Genomic DNA, 21,048 nt, shown 5'->3' on the forward strand with positions numbered 1-21,048 from the left:
GCTTTCCTTCACAATTCGAGCGAATGTTAAATGCGCATATAGAAAGTCCATTGGTGCACAGAAAATCAATTGTACTCATACTTAAAACTTAGATATAATTACATTAACATTGTAATCAATAGTGTATGCCTGACACGTCTTTCATATAAGAACTTAAAATCGCTTCACGATTCCTTCACGAACAAGTGTTAATTCGAAATTCAATTTTTAAAAATAGAAAATTGGGCCCATACAAATTGATACAACTTCTAATTTCTCAACGTAAGCTGTTAACAACTAATTAACGTGAGAATTATAAACATTAATACCTAGCATATAGTAAACATAATCGTATGTGTAAGCCAACATAATTACAACCGGTCGGCCAAGATATTTGAATAATATAGATATGAACTAATCAAGAAGCATATGCCACCTACTTATCGAATTTAACTCTAATGGCGTCAGAGATTATGTTCACACAGATACGGCTGTGTTTGTTACTTAACCTATTTTTTATTACTTGTGATGTATTATGTATAGAACTATACAATTTGCAAGCATGAAACATTAATTTTTTTGTAAAAGTGGTAAATTTTCTAAAATGCACACGCTATTTAATAAAACGTTACCTATGCACACTTGACAGCTGACCTCAGTTCTAGTGTTGTTAGCAAGCTTAATAACTTATGAAAGTATAATGAAAATATTTTGAAGCTCCGAAGCAACTATGCATTATTAAAATTTCACACCTTATTTAAAGGCTTGAAACGATATTAACGATAAAGACAAGATGACAATATTTTTTGACGTAGGAAACTGTTTAACATTTTCTCACTGTAAAATTCTTTTTGAATTTAATTCGGGTTCCGGGGTAATTCGTAAAATAAATAATTAGTAAAATGTGTTATTAATGCACTCAAACGTGTGTTGTAAGTGCACCAATTAATTTATTTATTTACTCCTTGAGGAAATTGGTATCATTTAACATCAGGTCAGCTTCCTGGCCGTTTGCCCCATTCTTTATGGAGACTTATTTTTAGAAATGCAAGGAAACACTGAAAAACTCCATAAAAGCGAACAGTCTCTATGAGAAAGTATAGAAAAATATTCAATACTAGCTGATCCGGCAAACATCGTTTTGCCATGTATATCATTTATTATTATGCCTCACTCGACATAGATACACACAAAATAAGTAACTTTTTTGGTTGATTTTTTACACCTTGTGTCCGAAAAATCCTAATATCTTACGGAACCCTATTTTTGTTCAAAATTAAATATAGCCTATATTACTCGTGGATAATGTAGCTTTCGAAGGGTGAAAGAATTTTTAAAATCGGTCCAGTAGTTTATGAGCCTATTTATTACAATCAAACAAACAAACAAAGTTTTCCTCTTTATAATATTAGTGTAGATGTTGGAATGTAGCTACTAAAGAAAACATATTAGGATGAGACGAAGTACAAGAGAGCAGCTAGTAAGTTATAAATATAGCTTTAAACACTACAGTTTCGCTAGTTTTTACTACAATCTACAATCATTGCGATGAAGAGATACTAGGCTATCTCTTCTTACGGGATGACAAACATATCCCAAAATCCCACATAAGTGCCTTCGAGTTGGGCACTTAATAGTTAAAATTTACCTTGTCTAGGTATGAGAAGGACCATCAACTTCCTTGTTCATTTCTTAAATACCGCTGGTAAGTCAAATTCAACTAGCACTCTCTATCCCGGAACCAAAATCGTGTAACGCATCTGATTTTTAATCTTTGACAATTTACCGTACAGAGCGTTCGGCAATTGGCTATGTCGCAACATGCCATCTCGGCCATTACATTATGTATTCATACAATAAAACAGAAATAACGAGATTGAGACTAAAACGAGAATCTTCGTATAAGGCACATAGAACACGTTCTAACGAAACTTCACAAAACATTGTCGGGTCATTGATATTGTCGCTTCGTTCTTTTAATAGATTTTTTAGATTATTGTCGCTACTTTGTTGATGTTCACGGAATTCTATAGCGTCTGAGGATATTTCGTTAGTATTTTATTAATGTTGAATAATGATTGGATATTTTGTTAGGAAATTATATTACTCTTAGTATCTCTCTCTTAAATTGGACATGCAATGAAATTTATGAAAAAAAAACAAGTAATTTGTTTAATATTTATTAATTTAAAATAATTATTACTATATAGGTTAAGAATGTTATGAATACTGTATATTTGTGTATTAGAACTAAAAAATTAAAAATATTCGATTTTCATTTACATAATACAACAATAAAAAGGAATAATAGTTACTTTGTTAAAGTTTAAAACTTAAAAAAAACTATGTGTTTTTATTCGGAAAAAGTACTTTAACATTAACATTATAATAGCAAATGATTATTGCAAACAAAATTACATCATTGCACTCACCTATAAACAGGCCAACAATAAAAATAACATTACAGACAATTCAGTTCATAGCGATATAAAAACTATTCCCGATCAAAAGATAAACAGAACACTTAAGGCGAACCTAGACGAAATCACAGCAACTGAAAATCTCAATAGAATCAATAAAGTAGTAAATAAATTATATCGTTTATTAGTAATCACAATAGTAAAATATACAGTATTTTACAAATTTTTTAACCTACATAGTAATTATAAAAATAATAAAACATTAACTGAAACAAATTAAAAAAAAATTTAAAGTACCTACCTACCTTTAACGCTGCCAGCATTTTCTCGCTGTATTGCGATACTTATTATTAATTTCCAACACACAGACATACAATATTCATATATCAATTAATAATAATAAAATAGAAAATTGAAAGAAAGAAGCAAAGTGAAAAACCTTAGATTTTTCATACCTTTTTTTTATGAAACAGGGGGCAAACGGGCAGGAGGCTCACCTCATGTTATGTGATACCGCCGCCCATGGACGCTCACATAGCCAGAAAGCTCGCGCTATATGTCATAGTATATATTATCAAGACTATTTCAACCTCAAAACTAATACAGAATAAGCCACGGAAGCGATTAAATGAAACCTGTATTCAATAAAATACAATTTGCTTAATTAAATGCATTCTAGGATAAAATGTTATTAGTGAATTTTTCTATCGTAAAATTAATTTGTATTTTTTTTATCTGTAAGACCATTAAAAGCTTACAAATTTGTTGGTTTAATAGCTCGTCTGAGGAGGCAAATAACGCACTTCATGTTATTATATAGCAATAAACATCGGCATCTGTTTACGAGATCCCACAAGACAATCAGATAATAGTAACTCTCAAATAAAATTTGTTTACCGAATGCTTCTAATAATGTCAGGGCTGGTCAATCTCTTTCTGAAATAGTTACGCATATACTTTATTTTTCCTAAATTCGTAAATTTAATCTTAGCCTGTAAATAGCGCGATATATACCAATCAAGATTTGGTACGTATTTAATATTTGTTAGATAACTGTCATCTTATATGTGCATAAAATTATTTTTAAATGATGTTAACTTGTTTTGTTCAATATGACTAGCTTGTTTGAATTATGATTAATATTAATACCTTTGTAGATAAGCATTATTTCAAAACAAAAATCATTATAAAAATATATTATACAACACACTAACATGAGTATTTCCGAACCTATTCGACTTAGGGTCCTTCAAGAAAAGATCGTACAATATCTTATAAGGACGGCAACGCACTCGCGAGCCCTCTAGCATCGAGAGTGTCCATGGGCGGCGGTATGACTTAACATGAGGTGAGCCTCCTGCCCGTTTGCCCCCTGTTTCATAAAAAAAAAGGTATGAAAAATCTAAGGTTTTTCACTTTGCTCCTTACAACGCTTGCAAGTATTTTACATACTTTTAAATGAATCAGTGAAGCTACAAATCTTATCATAATCATTATATTTATGAAATTAACATTTAAATTGTATAAAAAAATTATAAGATTTTTTAAATGTTTGGATTAACATTACATTAAAACAAAAACAATTTTTTGTTCGATTTGAAGTTTAATTTTTATAATAATATTTAACACCATTCAGCCCTCGATTACCCAATATCTAAGATTAGTAGATATAGTAGTCTATATTTTAGTGTATGTATTGTTTAATGTACTATTAGGAATTATATAGTTACTACCCTAACTATAAATCTCATTCAAGATATCAAGCCGATAGAAAAGCATTTAATCTACCGACTAATTAACCTACGATATAAACCTTTGATAGTAAAATTCATCGTTAACTGTTCTATAAAACTGGTAAGGAGCAGTAAAATAAATCGGGTACTAAATATTAACGAATCGTTACAAGTCGAGTAAAAACTTTTCTAGTTATGTTTATTTTATTTGGAAAAGTTTTTATGTTACCTGTGTTCGTTATACTTTATGGTACGAAGTATGAAGGCTTTTGTTTTTTTTATTTAAGAACGACCGCGTTCTATTTGACTTATTCATAGACATCGGCACCAGTCCTAAATCGCAAACTTACAGCTGACATATTATATAATAAGTCGTAATAGATGCCTGATTATATAAAACTGTACATACAATTACAAATAAACAAACAAAAATCATTTATTCATATAGGTAAAATAATGTACACTTATAAATGTCAAAAAAAAGAAATATTCATTAAATGATTCTAATTTTACATTTACTGCCAGTTCTCAAATCAAGGGCATAGAACGGAAGAGAAGAACTGGCAATAAACTCGCCGCCACTCTTTTTAATCGCCAAGTTTTTTTTACATAATGTTTGTAAGGAGCTGCAACCATTATGTTCCATATGTAATTTTGTTTTAAAAACACTTAAATTTCTGTTGAATTTCACCCGTCATGGCCGCATGAGGCGTGAATAATTCTTGAAAAAACATATTTATCTTCTAGTCTTATCAATACCAGCAATTGGATTAATATCAAACGCACCATTACGTCTTTCAACTTTGTCTTAAAGGTCGGAAAAGCACTATGTTGTCTCAAAATTACATTACAACTTTTTAAGTCCTATTTTAATGATGAATTGATTTTAAGTAATAATGCCTATAAACACTTTGCCATTGGGTTCGCGAGTGCGTTGCCGGCCTTATACTAGCCCTACTCTAGCCTTTAGCTTATTCGCATCCCAGCAATTGGTCATAATGTTCCAAATACAGAGACAAAGTTAATAATTTTTATTTCCTAATCAATTTTATCAATAAACTGCAAATAACATAGACACCGTTGTGAAAATACTTTGAGAGAAAGTTAAATTAATGAGTTTAATCTGTGTATTGGTAAATTTAAGAAGCAACGCGTGTGGTCTCGCTTAATTTATATGGGTAGTGTTCAGTTTTAATTGATATCTTAGATTTAGAGTTATGTACGGTTAATATAACCTTATAGTTATTATTAGAGTTTAATTGTTAATGAGTTCAATGACACAAGTCATACATGTTTGTTAAAAGTGGGACTTATTTTTGATTTAAGGTATGATGACGAGTACCTATGATTTCAAATTTAAAAAAAAAGGATAATTGGAATAACAATGAGAAAAAGAAGATTTTAGCTTCTGTCAGTAGAATCTTAAATCGTGTTTGTTGCCATGGCAACGTTTTTTGCACTAGCGATTGTCAGTTAATTTTGAAATAATAAATCATCTTTGGAATATCAAATTATGAAAAACCTTATCGAACTTAGGAACTTAAAAAAAAAATTAAACAATCTTCTCGAAGGTTCTACGGAAGTAAAACCCCTTTTCTTTGTAATTCTCCTTCCACTCCTATCTTATCCAAAAACGCCCAGAGGGAGATTCTTTGTGGTACCCCCCTGGGATAGTTTCTGTTTATTCTGCTTCCTCATAATTCTTAGGGAGCGATGAAGATGTCTCGAAATGACTTGGCGCTGCAAGGTTTTCAGGTCTGGGCCTCATATTTCTGTATCTTTATTATCATTTGTCAATCTAAAAGGCAAGTATGGATAAGACTCCTGACACACGCGGTCGCTTTTTTCGTCTAAGGCGGTTTCTTTACGACATTTTCCTTGACCGTTCGTGTGAATGTTAAATGCGCACATATAGGGAAAGTCTTTTGGTGCGCAGCCAGAGATCGAACCTGCGACCTCAGGGATGCAAGTCGCACGCTTAACCCACTAGGCCAACGCCGCTTGTTCAAGCGCTTTCATTATATATTTATTTCCTCAGTTCTCTAAAGGCACTGAACTCAAAATTAACTGGCCGAAATAAATTATTAACAAAGCCCAAATACAGTTTAGTATGTGGACAGCGCCATACAAAAACCAATTTCGGCGAATGGTCGTGTAACAGTATACTTTTCCTAGGAGTAATATAAAATTTAAATAAAGACATATTCGTTTTATTTCCGCAGTTTAGACACGCCTTTGTAACTTAAGGAAAACATGAGGTCATACATTGAAATAATAACTTTTTAAGTGCGAGGATTCGGTTTTAAAAGCTTGATTAAGTATCAAGCTTTTACTTTGAAGGAATCGGAATACGGTTACGCAAGCTTTAAGCTTTGACATTGTCAAGTACGAGATACAATCAGATCTTGCTCTAAGACACACAGGAGAAAAAATTGTAGAGCAGTATTGGCCGTCCATTAGGCCATCCATTTCGTTCTAAGTGCTCATTTAAAATTCAAACGGTGAAGAAAAGCATCATCAGGAAACCGGCCTTGCCAAACTTAAAAAGGCGTGTGTCAGGCACATTATGACGATCACGTAATTGCCTATTAGATTGACAAATGAACATGAAACAGATCCATAAATATGAGGCCAAAAATGGTTGTATCGACAATGGTTTTTCTATAAATCATTTAGATTTTAGATTAATTCAACATCTATATATACACACATAGCAATCAATCAATAATAGGTATTATTATATAATTATTAATCTTAATACTTTTTATCTTACATAATCCAAAATCATAATAATGTATGGCTCACCTAACCATACCACGAAACAACATAAAAACAACTTGGTTATTAGATCCGTTTGTAACAAACGACATTTTATATTTTACGAGAATCTGCGCCCGCGCATCACACACCGAGGCGGCGCACACACACGAGCGCAGGTATAAACAAATGTGCTAAGTAAAAAATATTATAATAGCATAATACGCCATAAAACACGGGTCTTGGAGTGACGCCAGCGCTTCTCAAAGTTAATGTTGTTAATCGTAGCATGGCTAATGAATGGCGTAGCACGCCTACGCGCTTTCGTAGATAGGCCGAATGGTTGCTGTTTTTGATCTTAATTAAATAATGACACGATAGGTAAATAAAGTTAAATATACTTTAAACTGTGAATTTTCATAGAACCAGTCACTTTGACTACGACTGTTATTTGTATAAACTAAATTCAAAATAACTTTATTATATGTTATAAACGTCAACAGAAACTTAGGTAAATTGTTTTTAAATCGTATTAGTTCAGAAAAACTTCAAAGAATAGCTTTACATAGTGGTATGCATGGCAAAGACTGCCTTAAGAAACCCTCAGTCAAGAATATTATAAATACTGTGTATTTGTCTGTTGTTATCTAAAAAAACTTTGAGAATCATCACGAAGACGGTACACTAACATAAACAATGTCAGTGATTTCTATTAAAACCATTCGGCATTTCGATATACGAATATTAGAATATCGTCTGGGAACGTTTTCTACGCAATGTGCAATAAATTACGTCGGGCGGACGGTAATGAGCATTTCGTTCTTATTTTTATAGACGTTAAGGTCATTTTAGCTTAGCATAACTATTTGGTAAGTATCCGTAATAAAAATATTAATTTCGGTAAGCCTTTGTTTAAAGTTTAAGGACGTTTACTAGTTACATGACATTGGCAAGTTATCAACGCATTAAATCTTTGGTAATACACACCTAACTATTGCGATTCTCTACGTAGATAGAGACATTGCGTCTCGTTCTGAGGATTTTTTTTAAGTAAGCTGTATAAATTTAAAGCTTCATCAGCATGATGAGAAGCCTTCCTCAACTCCTTCCACAAGACTTGAACTAGCGAACTGTGGATAGATAGAACTGTGTGCCTAGATAGGACTTCCAATTGTTTATAGAAATTCGACCAATGAAATTTAAAACTGGAAGTGAATAATATTTTTATATTTTTTATAACATTTCTGTTTACCATACCATTGTCATATATAGCTATTGTAAGATAGCTTACTGATACTGCAGATATAGCATGAGCTGAATTAATAAATTAATCGATAAGCTCAACCTTTGAACGTATGAGCGTTCCTCAAATAGCAGAAAAATGCGATGAAAGAGAAAGTCGTCGTCCTAGGCTGCTAACATAACTTTAAGCATGAATGTTAAGTGATAAACATATTTTGCACTAATGTACATTTGTCTCTATTAGACTGATTTTATAATTTTTTTGACCATAAGTAAGCTTACTTTTATTAAGTTTATTTTGCATCTTTCCTTTTCCAATGTTACAGCAAGTTCTTGGGATAGTTCGGCGAAATGATAATTACTTCTAGTAAGCAGTGAAGACGTAAGAATCCAAAATTATTCAGAACGTTCAAAGTAACTTTCCTGTATCATCTACCAAGGGACCCAACACGCCTGTCCTAAAAAACTTGTTAACTTGTATTACTTACGCCATGGCTATCAAATTATTCAATCACCTATCTAGAAGTTATAGTTCACTTGTAAGGGGAAGGTGATTTGATTTTTAAACGCTAAGATAGCTAAGCCTATACACTAGGAGAGTATTTACTATTCTTATTATTATGACATCATTAATATTACATGCATGCCTATTTTAAAACGGGTGATTGTGCGAATCTATAATTAATAAATCTGAATGTACCACTTTTTGCAAATAAACGATTTATTATGAATACCTACTTGCCTTAAAACAGATGCAGACCTGATTATCATCATGGCAATCCTCAAACATAGGTATATTTTAATAATAAAGACTGACAAGCGATGCAAAAAATCTAGTGTTAATTACATATCAAACGGGTCAAGTGAATATATGTTCAATGTTGCTTAAATTGGATGTTATAATTTATATTTATGTTCCAATTTAACATTTGAAGGTTTTCGCGTTTTAATGCAATGATATTTAGAATCATCCTTTTAATTTAAATCCTTGACTTGCTTTTATAAATTTATTGCTCTAGTTAGGTTCCGTATATTATATAGGTGGTCGAAAAAGTTTATATGTATTTTTATCTATAAACTGAAATTGATTTATATTTATTGTATTTTTCTTATAGAACAGGAGGCAAACGGGCAGGAGGCTCACCTGATGTTAAGTGATACCGCCGCCCATGGACACTCTCAATGCCAGAGGGCTCGCGAGTGCGTTGCCGGCCTTTTAAGAATTGGTACGCTCTTTTCTTGAAGGACCCTAAGTCGAATTGGTTCGACTATGTATAGTTTTGTAAGTTTGTGAGTTTATAGTATATTAATATAGTCTAACTACATAAATACTCTAAAAGCCGACAAATCATGACAATGAATATATGTATGCATAAATGCATTCTTAGATATCTGAAAAGTTCAGTTCTATTTATTTGCAATTATGTTTCATCCTAACGCATCAGCAATTGATGTTCTAGACTCTTGACTTGAATGATTAATGTTCTTATAATCAATTAAAGATTTTTTCAACACTTTGAGACAAATCGTTTGATTGTTATTCGTCAAGCGAATTCGTCCCGCCTCTGTGATTGGTTTACATATTGACCAATGACAAACAAACGAATGGTTTCAGTAACTGATTGTGTTCTATATGCATTGCTGATACTTCAGGCTTCAGGTTTTAAAGAAAACCTTATTCAAAGTTGTCGTGATTTTAGGTGATTACTAAAAACCTCACATTTATTTTTGTCTTTGTTGTTGAATTCAAATACACAAATTGAGGCTTTTGGTAAGTCCCTGGTTTAAGGGTATAAGAGTGCTACGAACCCAGAAAGCGGTGAGGTTAGGCTGCAATCTGCTCTGCAAGTCAGGGTCCGAGAGAGCACCACGCCCGAGGGATGACGCCGAGCTACCAGAAGGCCGCTTGCCGCGCCCGCGCCTCTCGCCACCCTGTATATACACTACTGCTAGGGTGAAGAAGTTAGTGGTGTGATAGCAGCCACTTTAGTTACAAACTTGGCTTTACTATGTGCAGTGAAAATTGTGCTTTAAAATTAAATTTATAAAATCAATGTATTAATATCTAATGTTACTTTTTTGGTCTTCAGGTAGGGGAACACTTTTCCAGTCAGGCCAAATTAAGTTGCATATATAAATGTCAAAATTAAGTATCGTAAGTGCTGCATCAACCGCTAACTTCATGCCTAAAGCTTAAGTGTGTAGCACGCCTAATTAGTGTTACACACATTCTAGCTTGCATACAGGCTTGAGCATAGTTCACTACTGTATATTAAAAGCAAGTCAATGTTTAGTATGATTTTATTGAAACTTGCAAAGAACATCCTTATTTAAATTTAGATATGACATATAAATCAAAATAATTAAAATGTTGTATCACTTAGAAATAAATATAATTAAGCGATTTTTAATTCCAAAACTCTTCTCTGGGACATACGACCTCTAAAGTAAGAGTATATTCCCGCAAAAGCCGGTAAAGTCCATAGACCCATAGGCTGCAATGACTGCCTTTAGGCGTCCCGTTGGCTCTCTCCCCTTTTCTATAAAATCTTAAATTCATTTCATAATAAACATATATTTACGTAGGTCGCACCCACATAAAAACTAGACCATTTTTTCAACACGAAAATTGCCAATAAAGATCACAACTGTTTCCGGTTTTAGGTGTGGCAATCAAAGATATAACTGGATTATTACAGTTAGTGATATATTGTATTACCTATAATTAGAATTTTCGAATAAATTATGTTTAAGTACTGCCACGACCTCTACAGTGATTATTAATTAGTATTAAAGCCTCAACGGAGAAGTGAGGTCGATCGAAGCTTGCAAAGTGCCGAAAATCTTCTGAGCTTCTGGAAGGAGGTAGGCTGGTTGACGTAACAAGGTGATCAACCTCCTGTGCCTGACACGATGATCGAGCTTTTCGATCTAAGACAAGCCGGTTTCTTCACGATATTTTCCCTTACCGTTCGGGGGAATGTTAAAAGGGTTCATAGAAAGAAAGTCTATTGGTACACAGCCGGGGATTGAACCTACGACCTCATGAGATTCGCACGCAAAAGACTCTAGGCCACTGATCAGTTTTACTTATATTGTAACGGCACGTCACACTGTGCGCTAAACGCGTCAGTTATCGAGATAATGTTAGCCAATCAGGAATAAACGTCTGCCGCGATAGTTTCTTCGTTTTACATTCACACAGCCCCTTTCATAAGAACCCGTTGTGAAAAATATACCTACAGTATTAAAAAACATTTTCAATAGACAAAAGTGTCAAAATTCTATTGTCATGGGAATGTAACACTCTTCCCGGATATTCAGGATCGAGTGATGTGGTGTAAGCTTTTCCGTCTACAGGCGCTATTATTAATATTATTAATATGTAAGAATTAATAAATTTAAAATATTTACTGTTCTAATAATCAAGCGAAATTTAAATAATGACGACGCATTAAAACAAACGTTTCTCATTAAAATAAATTACCGAATAATTTTGTTTTGGTCATTAATTAACATAATATTCACTTAAGGCAAAAATCTAGACGTGTACTTAATGATGATTACAAAAAGGCTGTTTATAGCTGGATTTAAAAATAAATCAAAATTCCGATTTATCGAACGGTTTAATAGAAATAAAATAATCACATCAAAGGGGTATATATGTAGATTTTAATTCAATTTTTTTTGCTGTTAATATTATTTCATTACATTATCGTTTTTTACCAAAAAAAAAACATTTTTAGGTTTGGGCCTAATATCAGTAATAAACAAACAAAATGAAAACTTAAATCACATTAAGAGCCTGCTTATTTATGTATTAGTTTCATGATCATTTGTCAATCAAATAGGCGAGTAAGTGATATCTGTGCCTGACACACGCCGTCGACTTTTGGGTCTAGTGCACAGCCGGTTTTTACAACTGCATGATTGAGTCTCAGACCTGAATAAAACAATCAAGATTAAATTTATTTTGAAGTTTCTTTCTAGTATTTAAAGGTTTGATTCCCATACACTGCGTAAAATGTTAGACGCGGAAAAAAAAATGTTGACGACGCATTCACGATAGATAAATCTTTAATTAAAATATGCTACTAGGACTTAAATATAAACGATATTGTACAAATTTCCATAAACAAGTATAGATTAGTTGTAACAATCGTATAAGAGTGCGGTGACACGAAACAAAACCGGTAATATAAAATAAAAAGCGGACCATACCCACACTTAGGCAAATTGGTTATCTCATTCCATAGGTACTCACGAGATTCATTACACATTATTGGCTAGATATCCAATAAAACCATATTTGTTTGCCACTAGTGATGTATGCGTGTCGATAAATGCTATGTTAAATTTTTACTTGTAACTTAAGGGCAAGGTTCGAAGGCTTAGTAAGGCGTATGTTAAAGTGATATATATACACTCCCAGTACCAGTACGCAATTAGCTGGCCTTATAAGAATTATTACGCTTTTTTTCTTAGGAATCTAAGTTGAATCCAGTCAAAAGTACTTCTAGCAGCTAGCTAGTAAGCTGGCGAATACTGACTTAAACATCGCTCAGTTGTAGAACGATAGACGTCACTGTGATACGTGATTGTTTTATAGTTATACCTAAAATCCTGGTTTATAAAAATGATTTTGTATTAAAAACTTATAATATAATTTTGGTCTCTACAGCCTAATATTATATTAATATAAAGTTGTTATATCTAACGACTTAATATAATATCTAATTGAAAAGTTATAAAATACGTTGCATTGAATTAGTTATTTTAATTATTAAATGACAACAATTGTAAAAACCATAATTGTAAACAAAGCTTTATCAACATCTCTTTTTGAACTTCTTAAAAGCGTCTCAATAGAAACATTAAAATCTAGTTATCGCAATTATACCTTAAAATTTATCGATATTACATTGGTCATCACTATTCCCAAACCAGTCGTCGTTAATTGCGGTACGGATAGGTATCGAAACGATTTGAATATCTGTAATTTATGGTGCGACATACTGGTATCATCTTTGTACTGTATCTGTGTTAATGTTTGCATACATTAACGTCTGCGTGTGTATTTGAACATTATGAGTTAGATTTTTATAGCTTTAAATTTATTTCGTAAGTTTTTCCGGATTCTTATATCTTATTTGTATCGACTATGTAGCCTGGGAAGTGCCTGCATCACAATGGCGTGTATCATACCACGTATCGTGTGTCATATCTCATTTCCCATTTTGTTAAATGGAATTGTCAGTATAGCTAGTCAGTGTCTTTCCTAAAGGACACGTGACATTTGACTCAATGTTATTTTTTAAGGAATAAAGTGCCTTAAAAATTTTTGACTTTGTCTTTGGTTGTTAATTTTTTTTTTATGTAATAGGAGGCAAACGGCTAGGAGGAGACCCTGATGTTAAATGATATCGCCGCCCATGGCCACTCTCAATGCCAGAGGGTTCGCGAGTGCGTTGCCGGCCTTTAAATAATTAGTACATACGCACTTTTCTTGAAGGACATCGATTTGGTATAAAAATATATGGATATAAGTCGAATTCGAATTCTAATAATATTGGTATATTTATTATTTATATAATTTACTTGTATTGTGTCTAATATTTAATTATTTATAACGAACAAGATCATCACGTCATTTAAAAAGAAAGTGCCTCAACTCAGTTTCACTAATAAACCTTAATAATCTTTTTGGAATTTATTATGCGTAATTTTGCATTTTAATAGGCCTATTTGTCTATTAGTTCTCAATTTGATCTGTTATAGAAATTTTAAAAGGTTAATTAGGATTTTATAGTTGTTGATTTATTACTGCGACGATACCATAGACTAATCATTTCAGATTCCTCAGAGAAAAGAAGGTGGACGTGTTGGGCTTCGATTCCTACCACTTCAACTAAATGTTAAATATTGATGGTCTAACACATACATGATCATGTAAAGAATATTTTATTAAAGTAACAAGTGAACGAAATGTTTTCCCAAAAATCAATTCAAAATAATTTCACTAAAAACTTGGTAGATATACATTCTCCTACTTATATATACTTAAAAAATTGGTTTTTAGAAAATAACCGATGAGCGAATACTGCAGCCGGATCTCGTACAATGATTGTTACGAATCTTATCATTACCTCGGCTATGGAAGCATTTAATTATCTCTTGATTTTTTTATGATCTTAAGTTTTTCCCATGGACTCACATGGCCCAAACGCGCCGGCCTTATAAATATTAGTACGCGTTTCTTGGAGGACCCTAGATCAGAAATGTTCTAAAAAAAATGTTCAAAATTGTTCGGAAATACTTCAGTGGGCAGCTGGTTCCACATAGTTCTCAGTTGTAGAACGATTGATGTCTTAGTAATATGTGTGTTAAATGTGCACATAGTTTTTTCCTACACTCCACTAGACCACTGCTTACCATTAGCATTGTCTTGACACGAAATTCGTCAAAACTGTAAACAGAATTAATATTACATGTACATGAAACATATTTACAATCATAAAATCGTCGTAAAAGGTATCCCAGACGATGCACAATAAAATGATGCATTTGCACCTATCCCTTTTCTGTTTTTGTGCACAATGCCAACATTGACCGCCGGATAAATTGGATAAAAAAGGATCGCTTGGCCGATCTGTGACTCGGGCATAAAACCGAAAGTGCATTGAGGCTATCATGTATGTTTGAAGGTTTGGATGAGGTATATTTGTATGAACTAATATTATTAGATGTGCCGGAAGATTGGAGAAAACTCGTGAAAGGGTCGAGTGGAAACAACATGCATAGGTCGGAGACAAGTTAGTGTCAGTTAGTGAATCAAGGATTTTATTATTAATATGGTTAGTTTAAAAAGTTGGCCAAAATGGGACCTTCTTGAAGCCTTCAAAAAAACTCGCAAAAACAAAAGAGTACGATGTCTTATCGACTTTAATTCAACTTATTTCTAATGTGTGATTGATAGGTGACTTTAATGGATACATTTCAATCACAAATCTGCATTTAAACATTTTATGATCAATAAAACTTATCGGTAAATTTGTCGAATCACGGCTCCATTTTAAAACAGCTCCAAATCTTTTTCTACATATTGTTATCACTCGGAAATATTATACCAATGGGTAAAACAAATGGCAAAAAATATGTAAAATTGTAAAATAATAGAAAAAAGAGTGCGTGCGTACAAAGTTCACGTGTCAGAAGTGAAACTCCTTTGTAAATTAAATACTAAGATAAAAAAATAGATGATGTACCAGTATATGATCACTCAATATATTTGTATATCTATATTCACACTGTATACATGCTAATGATAATATAAATAAATAAAAATTAGCGTTTACTGCACAAGAAGTTATGCGGCACAATTGCCATCTATAGTCCTAATATGTATTAAAAGAATACATCAATAGCGTGTATTTTATATCTCCATTTCTTTTACCCTCATGCGCCTAAAGACGGTTCACCTCAAAAACCTAACCCAACCTAAAGTAATTCACTGGGAACTGAGAGAATATAATTTAGATCATGCATGTAATATTCACTTTTTTTTCATTTTTAAAGCGCTTTCATTGCGCTTCATAATGCAATAGTCCTAAATAACGATAGAAAATAATTTCTAGCTAAATTAAGGAGGAGCTGTGTATCAACAAATTTACCAACTAATCTGTCTTCAAATAAAAATACCTTATCCTACTTTCTGTACACGGGAACCATAACAAAAGATTCACTTGCGAGATATGATATTATTTTTTGTTGCATATAATGCGGGGTCTAGTCAGGTGCACAGGAAATTGTCCTTTAATTCAATTTGACAAATTTCATAATCCCATAAAATGAATACAATTTATCATGTGAACGTGAGAAATTCGCGCATAAAGTCGTTAATATAATATAAATGTTATGTAAAATAATTCCGCAAAAATCCAGTTTGAAGATACTGTTCATAATTGTTAATTAGTTGTGCAAGTGTCATGTTACGTAGACGCGGAACCAGCAAAAAATATGTTCTGGTTTGAAGGTCTATTTGAGGCGTAGTATTACTAGGGGGCCGTTCAAGTATTACGTAGGCAGATTTACTGCAATTTTTCCTCTTACCCCCCACTTCCTCTTGCCAGCAAAAGTAACCAAATCTCTGAAAAAAACAGCACATAAAAATTTCTTTGTATAAAAATACATTCTTATTTGGTGGTTGACATCTCTACTTGTTATACGTAAATTAAAAAAAATAATTCATTATTTGCATTACCAATTCGGAATTATCTAGTATTGGAAATTTAGTTATAATTATTTTTAATGTGTTTCAAAAATTGCCTTAAATAATTCTCAGCTGTTTAACAGACGTTGAGGTAATACTTGTGGAATTTCATATTCTCCCTCAACGTTTGATGAAACTCAGGACTATTAATCCAAACAACTTATCTGTACCCTATCCACGGTAAATGCGGCTTGCATGAAGTATACATACTAAGAAAATTCTTACACACAAAAAATCTTGGTCATAAGCATCTATTTGATATTAAATAGTATTTAAACTAAAATAGATAAACACGATTTTAAAACTACTTGCTACAATGCTCTATATTTGAAAACGTCGATAAATCCGTGTTTCTGATTAGCATAAAAGGTAAACTCAGACACAATATGCTGTAAATGAAAACATTAACTACTCCTGTGGGGTCGGAGCGAGTGCACAGAATTTTAATACCGCGACCCTCGGTTTTTTGCATTAGATTAGGGTTGCCACTTATAAAAAATATGTGGAAATGTTTATTTATTCATTTGTGAGGATAAAATATAGATAAGTGTTGTTAAGTGCCTATCATTGTTAAGGTAATAAGTATTTTTAAATAAAAATACGGAAATTCGAATTTTTATTGTTTTATTTTTGTCAAATACATACATATATATGTTCACCGTAATTGTTATGTATTTAAGAATAGATAAAATTGTAACATATACTGTAGAAAATTGAATATAGCATAAGAAAAAAAGTTTTAATAACGTTAAAAAAAGTTCTATGTGAATAAATTCAAAAAAGAAAAAATTCAAGAATAAAGACTAAAACTTATTAAACGTATATTTACATACATATATAATTAGGCAAGAGATCGACTTGGTGCCAGCTGGTCAGGCGAAAAAGTAGCAGTATTATTTGGAGAAGGCTTTGACCCATTAATATAAAAAACTCGAAAAATAATTGTAGCCTAAGTGTTATTCTGTTGTACAAGCTATATCATTGCAAGGATCCATTAAAATTCATTAAGACTGACTTGATATTGTGTAACAAAATGAACGTAATAATATTATCATTAAAGTTGTATAGACATATTTCCGGCACTTTGTTTGTATCTAGAAATGTTGGCGTATGACTGTACTTTATGCTATAAAATAAGATACTATGTAAGTGTTAAATTAATTATGTAATCAAACAGTCGAGTAGCAGCGACCACACCATGCCGCACTTAAATCTGTTGGTTTCAGCGCATGGTTATTTGCATGTACCCTCATGTATTTTTTTTATCACATGTATTGAATAAATAAAAAAAAATAAAAAAATATAAATAATATAGGTGGTAAATGTGTATTTTCGAATAAATTAAATCTATAATATTATTGTTGACAACCCTAAATATTACTCAAATCTCAGGTACATTTTATCGCGCCATCTTTCTAAACAATAATTCCAAAACCGGCGCTGTCGCTGCGTGATATTTCATTAGAGCTGAATTAACTTATTGAATGAAGCTCATCCATTTTTTGTTTTAATATTAAAATGATTCTCATTAGTTATTTTATATGAAGCATTATAAATACATGAAAGCTGCGAATTCTTATAACATACTTATGGGTCGAGTTAAAGTATCCTTTATGAACTAAAATAATTGCCTTGAGACTAATCTTTAGTCCAAACTTATCACCACGACGTCCGCCGTTCCACAACTGCGCGTTTCTCAGGGCAGCTTTTGCCGCGCAACACCACTTTATGGAACCAGCTGCCCACTGAAGTATTTCCGAGCCAATTCGACTTAGGTTTTTTCAAGAAAAGAGCGTGCCAATTCTTAAAGGCCGGCAACGCACTCGCTATCCCTATAGCATTGAGAGTGTACATGGGCGGCGGTATTACTTAACATCAGGTGAGCCTCCTGCCCGTTTGCCCCCTGCTCTATAAAAAATATATATTTCTATAGTTGTATTGTCTTTTATTAACATAACTTTTACACATTTAAAGAAAAACACTTTTTAACGGATTATAGTTATGTATTATTGTATTTAAACTTATAATTATTTGTACATAATTTTAAATTTAAACCGACGTTTCGCGTGCTTTACAGCGTGCGTGGTCACGGTGACTGAAGACAAAGGTGTTAAATGTCAAAAAGTATTACAGCTGCAGAAAATGTTGTGTTATCTGTATTTATTTCCCCGGAGTTGGTATCGACTAAAAGATGTAGGGTTTTTGCAGAAATTGCTCACGGTGTCCTCCGTCCAATCCGCGAAAATGGAGGACACCGTGAGCAATTTCTGCAAAAACCCTTTTCTGCAAAAAGTTTAAATACAATAATACATAACTATAATCCGTTAAAAAGTGTTTTTCTTTATTTTTATAGTTTTTATATAACCTTTCATTTTTTTTGGATATACCTAATCCAGATTTGTCGATGTTTATTTCCACCATACGCAGTTACTTGTGAGATAATTTAGTTTGATGCTTGCTCACCACAAACACCGCCGATGGGGAGCAGTTGCAAATTAGGCGGCAGATATATTAATATATTTACGTCACACTTTTTAATAAATTGCATCGCTGCACCTGCCTTTGTCGGCATTAATAAAAATAACAATGATTGCCGCCTGCGTAGCCTTTGAAGGTGACCTACGTTAATGTTGCTAGGATTCAACTTCTTTATTTATTTATTTATTAACACTTCGTTGCATTACAACAAAAACATTTATTTATTTTATTTATATATGAAAAGGACGGCAACTGGCGGCCTTATCACTTTTGAGCGATCTCTTCCAGGCAAACAATAATAACAAAAAAAGAAAATGTATTAAATAACATAAAGTAGTCAAGAAGTGCAAAAATACATATTACATATAGTTATTAAGTACAAAAAATAAACTAAACTGATACAGGATAGGTACATGAAAAACAAAAAATATAAAGTGCTCACGAATCATAATAATTTTACTGAGAATTCATTATTTCAGATATTTTAATACATTTGATTTAAATATTACATTATTACGAGCTAGGATAGCCCAAAATATTTTAACTGGTTTAGTTTAAATTTATTTCGGATTTAAATGCACAAAGTTTCTATGTATTAGGAGGCAAACAGGCAGGAGCCTCAATTGATGTTAAGTAATATCGCCCATGGACACTCTCAATGCCAGAAGGTTCCGAAGTGCGTTGCTTATTAAAAATTGGTACGCTCTTTTCTTGAATTGGTTCGGAAATCCTCCAGAGGGCAGCTGGTTCCACAAAGTCTGCGGCAAAAACTGCCTTAAGAACAATAGTGGATTGACGGACAATTCACAAATCATTTAATTAATTATTTATGTAAAGTCTAATGTATAACTAAATACAGTTTATTTATATCCTTCGATATTATGCCTAAAAGATTCGTAATACATAGTTTGTTTCACGTTCCTCACATCAAAACTAACTATGCTAACACTCATTTTTGTATCGCGCAAGGCGAGCTTACAACGACCAATATTTAAGCCTTGACTTGTTTTAGCAATCGCGAAATATGGTAAAATGAGTTTTAACAATTTCCATAGCGCAAAATCACCTGCATCATGAACACATCCTCACCTTTACACCATAACTCATCACAATCGAATTGGGTATTATTTAGATAATGTATTGTGTAATTATTGTTTATTTTTTAATTTTGTTTTGATATATATTCTTTGTTAACTGTAGGATTACGAAATAAATAAAATTTAATTATATGTGTCTTATTGATTAGGAGTCGTTATGGGTTAGTTTCGATTTAGGTAAAGCATTCGATCCGGTGTAGCATAAAGAGCTTCTCTCGAACCTTGCAAAATGGTTGCAAAAGCGTCTTATACGTCCAGACATAGCCCTACTATCCTTGTTTTAGCCCATATATTTTAAATTTTGAATATCCCGAATATCTAAAAAAACAATAAGCCATTACAATGCCAAATAACTAAAGCTCAAAGGGAAAGGGCAAGATAACAAGCTTTGCAACATTCGAGTCCAAGGTTAGCAGACAGTCCCAATGCCAAGGGCATGCGCGGGCGCAGATCTGGGTCACTTCCCGGCGAGCCTTCGACCAGTCAACACGTGCCACGGGCTTCCACTTTCCTTGATGACTAATCAATATGTATAATTTATTACTCGGCGACTTGACAGCATGTTATCAACTAACATGAGCAATTTGTGTAATAATTAATCAAACCTGTGATTAAAGAGACGCTTTCAAAACGTTTTATATATGTATTATAGTTCTTATGTGACAACCTTTTAAAAAAAGTCTGGAAGACTTTAAAAAGACTTTTTTAAAGTCTGGGAGTCAGATTTCTGTCTCTGTTTCATGATCATTTGTCAATCTAATGGGCAAGTAGGTGATCAGAATTCTGTGCCTGCCACACGCCGTCGACTTTTTGGGTCTGAAGAAATCAGGTTTCTTTACAATAAACGAATAAATGATACTCGCTTTCGATAATTGGAAATTAACTTTTCGATTACTTGAAGGTAGTGGTCGACTTGAAACCAAAAATAACATGTATGATACCAATAAAATACCGTTGTAAATTTCAAACGTGTCTAATCCTTAGTGAGAAATATTAGATACCTCTAGATGGAGAATTATCTATTTAACTATAAAATTACATCCGTTCGGAATTCTTTTTGAAACTAGAAACAT

At 32.6% G+C, this 21,048-nt stretch overlaps 1 protein-coding gene across 12 annotated transcripts in view; it reads right to left on the reverse strand.

Moving 5' to 3' along the window:
* LOC110997819 (voltage-dependent L-type calcium channel subunit beta-2) overlaps positions 1-21,048 on the reverse strand; it is a 121,867-nt gene that overhangs the window by 86,509 nt on the left and 14,310 nt on the right. For all 12 annotated transcript variants that reach the window (XM_045630354.1, XM_045630353.1, XM_045630355.1 and 9 more), the window contains exon 3: positions 9,941-10,063. In XM_045630354.1, the coding sequence (XP_045486310.1) occupies positions 9,941-10,063 (123 nt within the window). The remainder of the gene's footprint in view (positions 1-9,940; positions 10,064-21,048) is intronic.

Source organism: Pieris rapae, chromosome 12, assembly GCF_905147795.1.
Source record: "Pieris rapae chromosome 12, ilPieRapa1.1, whole genome shotgun sequence".
NCBI classification, from domain to species: domain Eukaryota; kingdom Metazoa; phylum Arthropoda; class Insecta; order Lepidoptera; family Pieridae; genus Pieris; species Pieris rapae.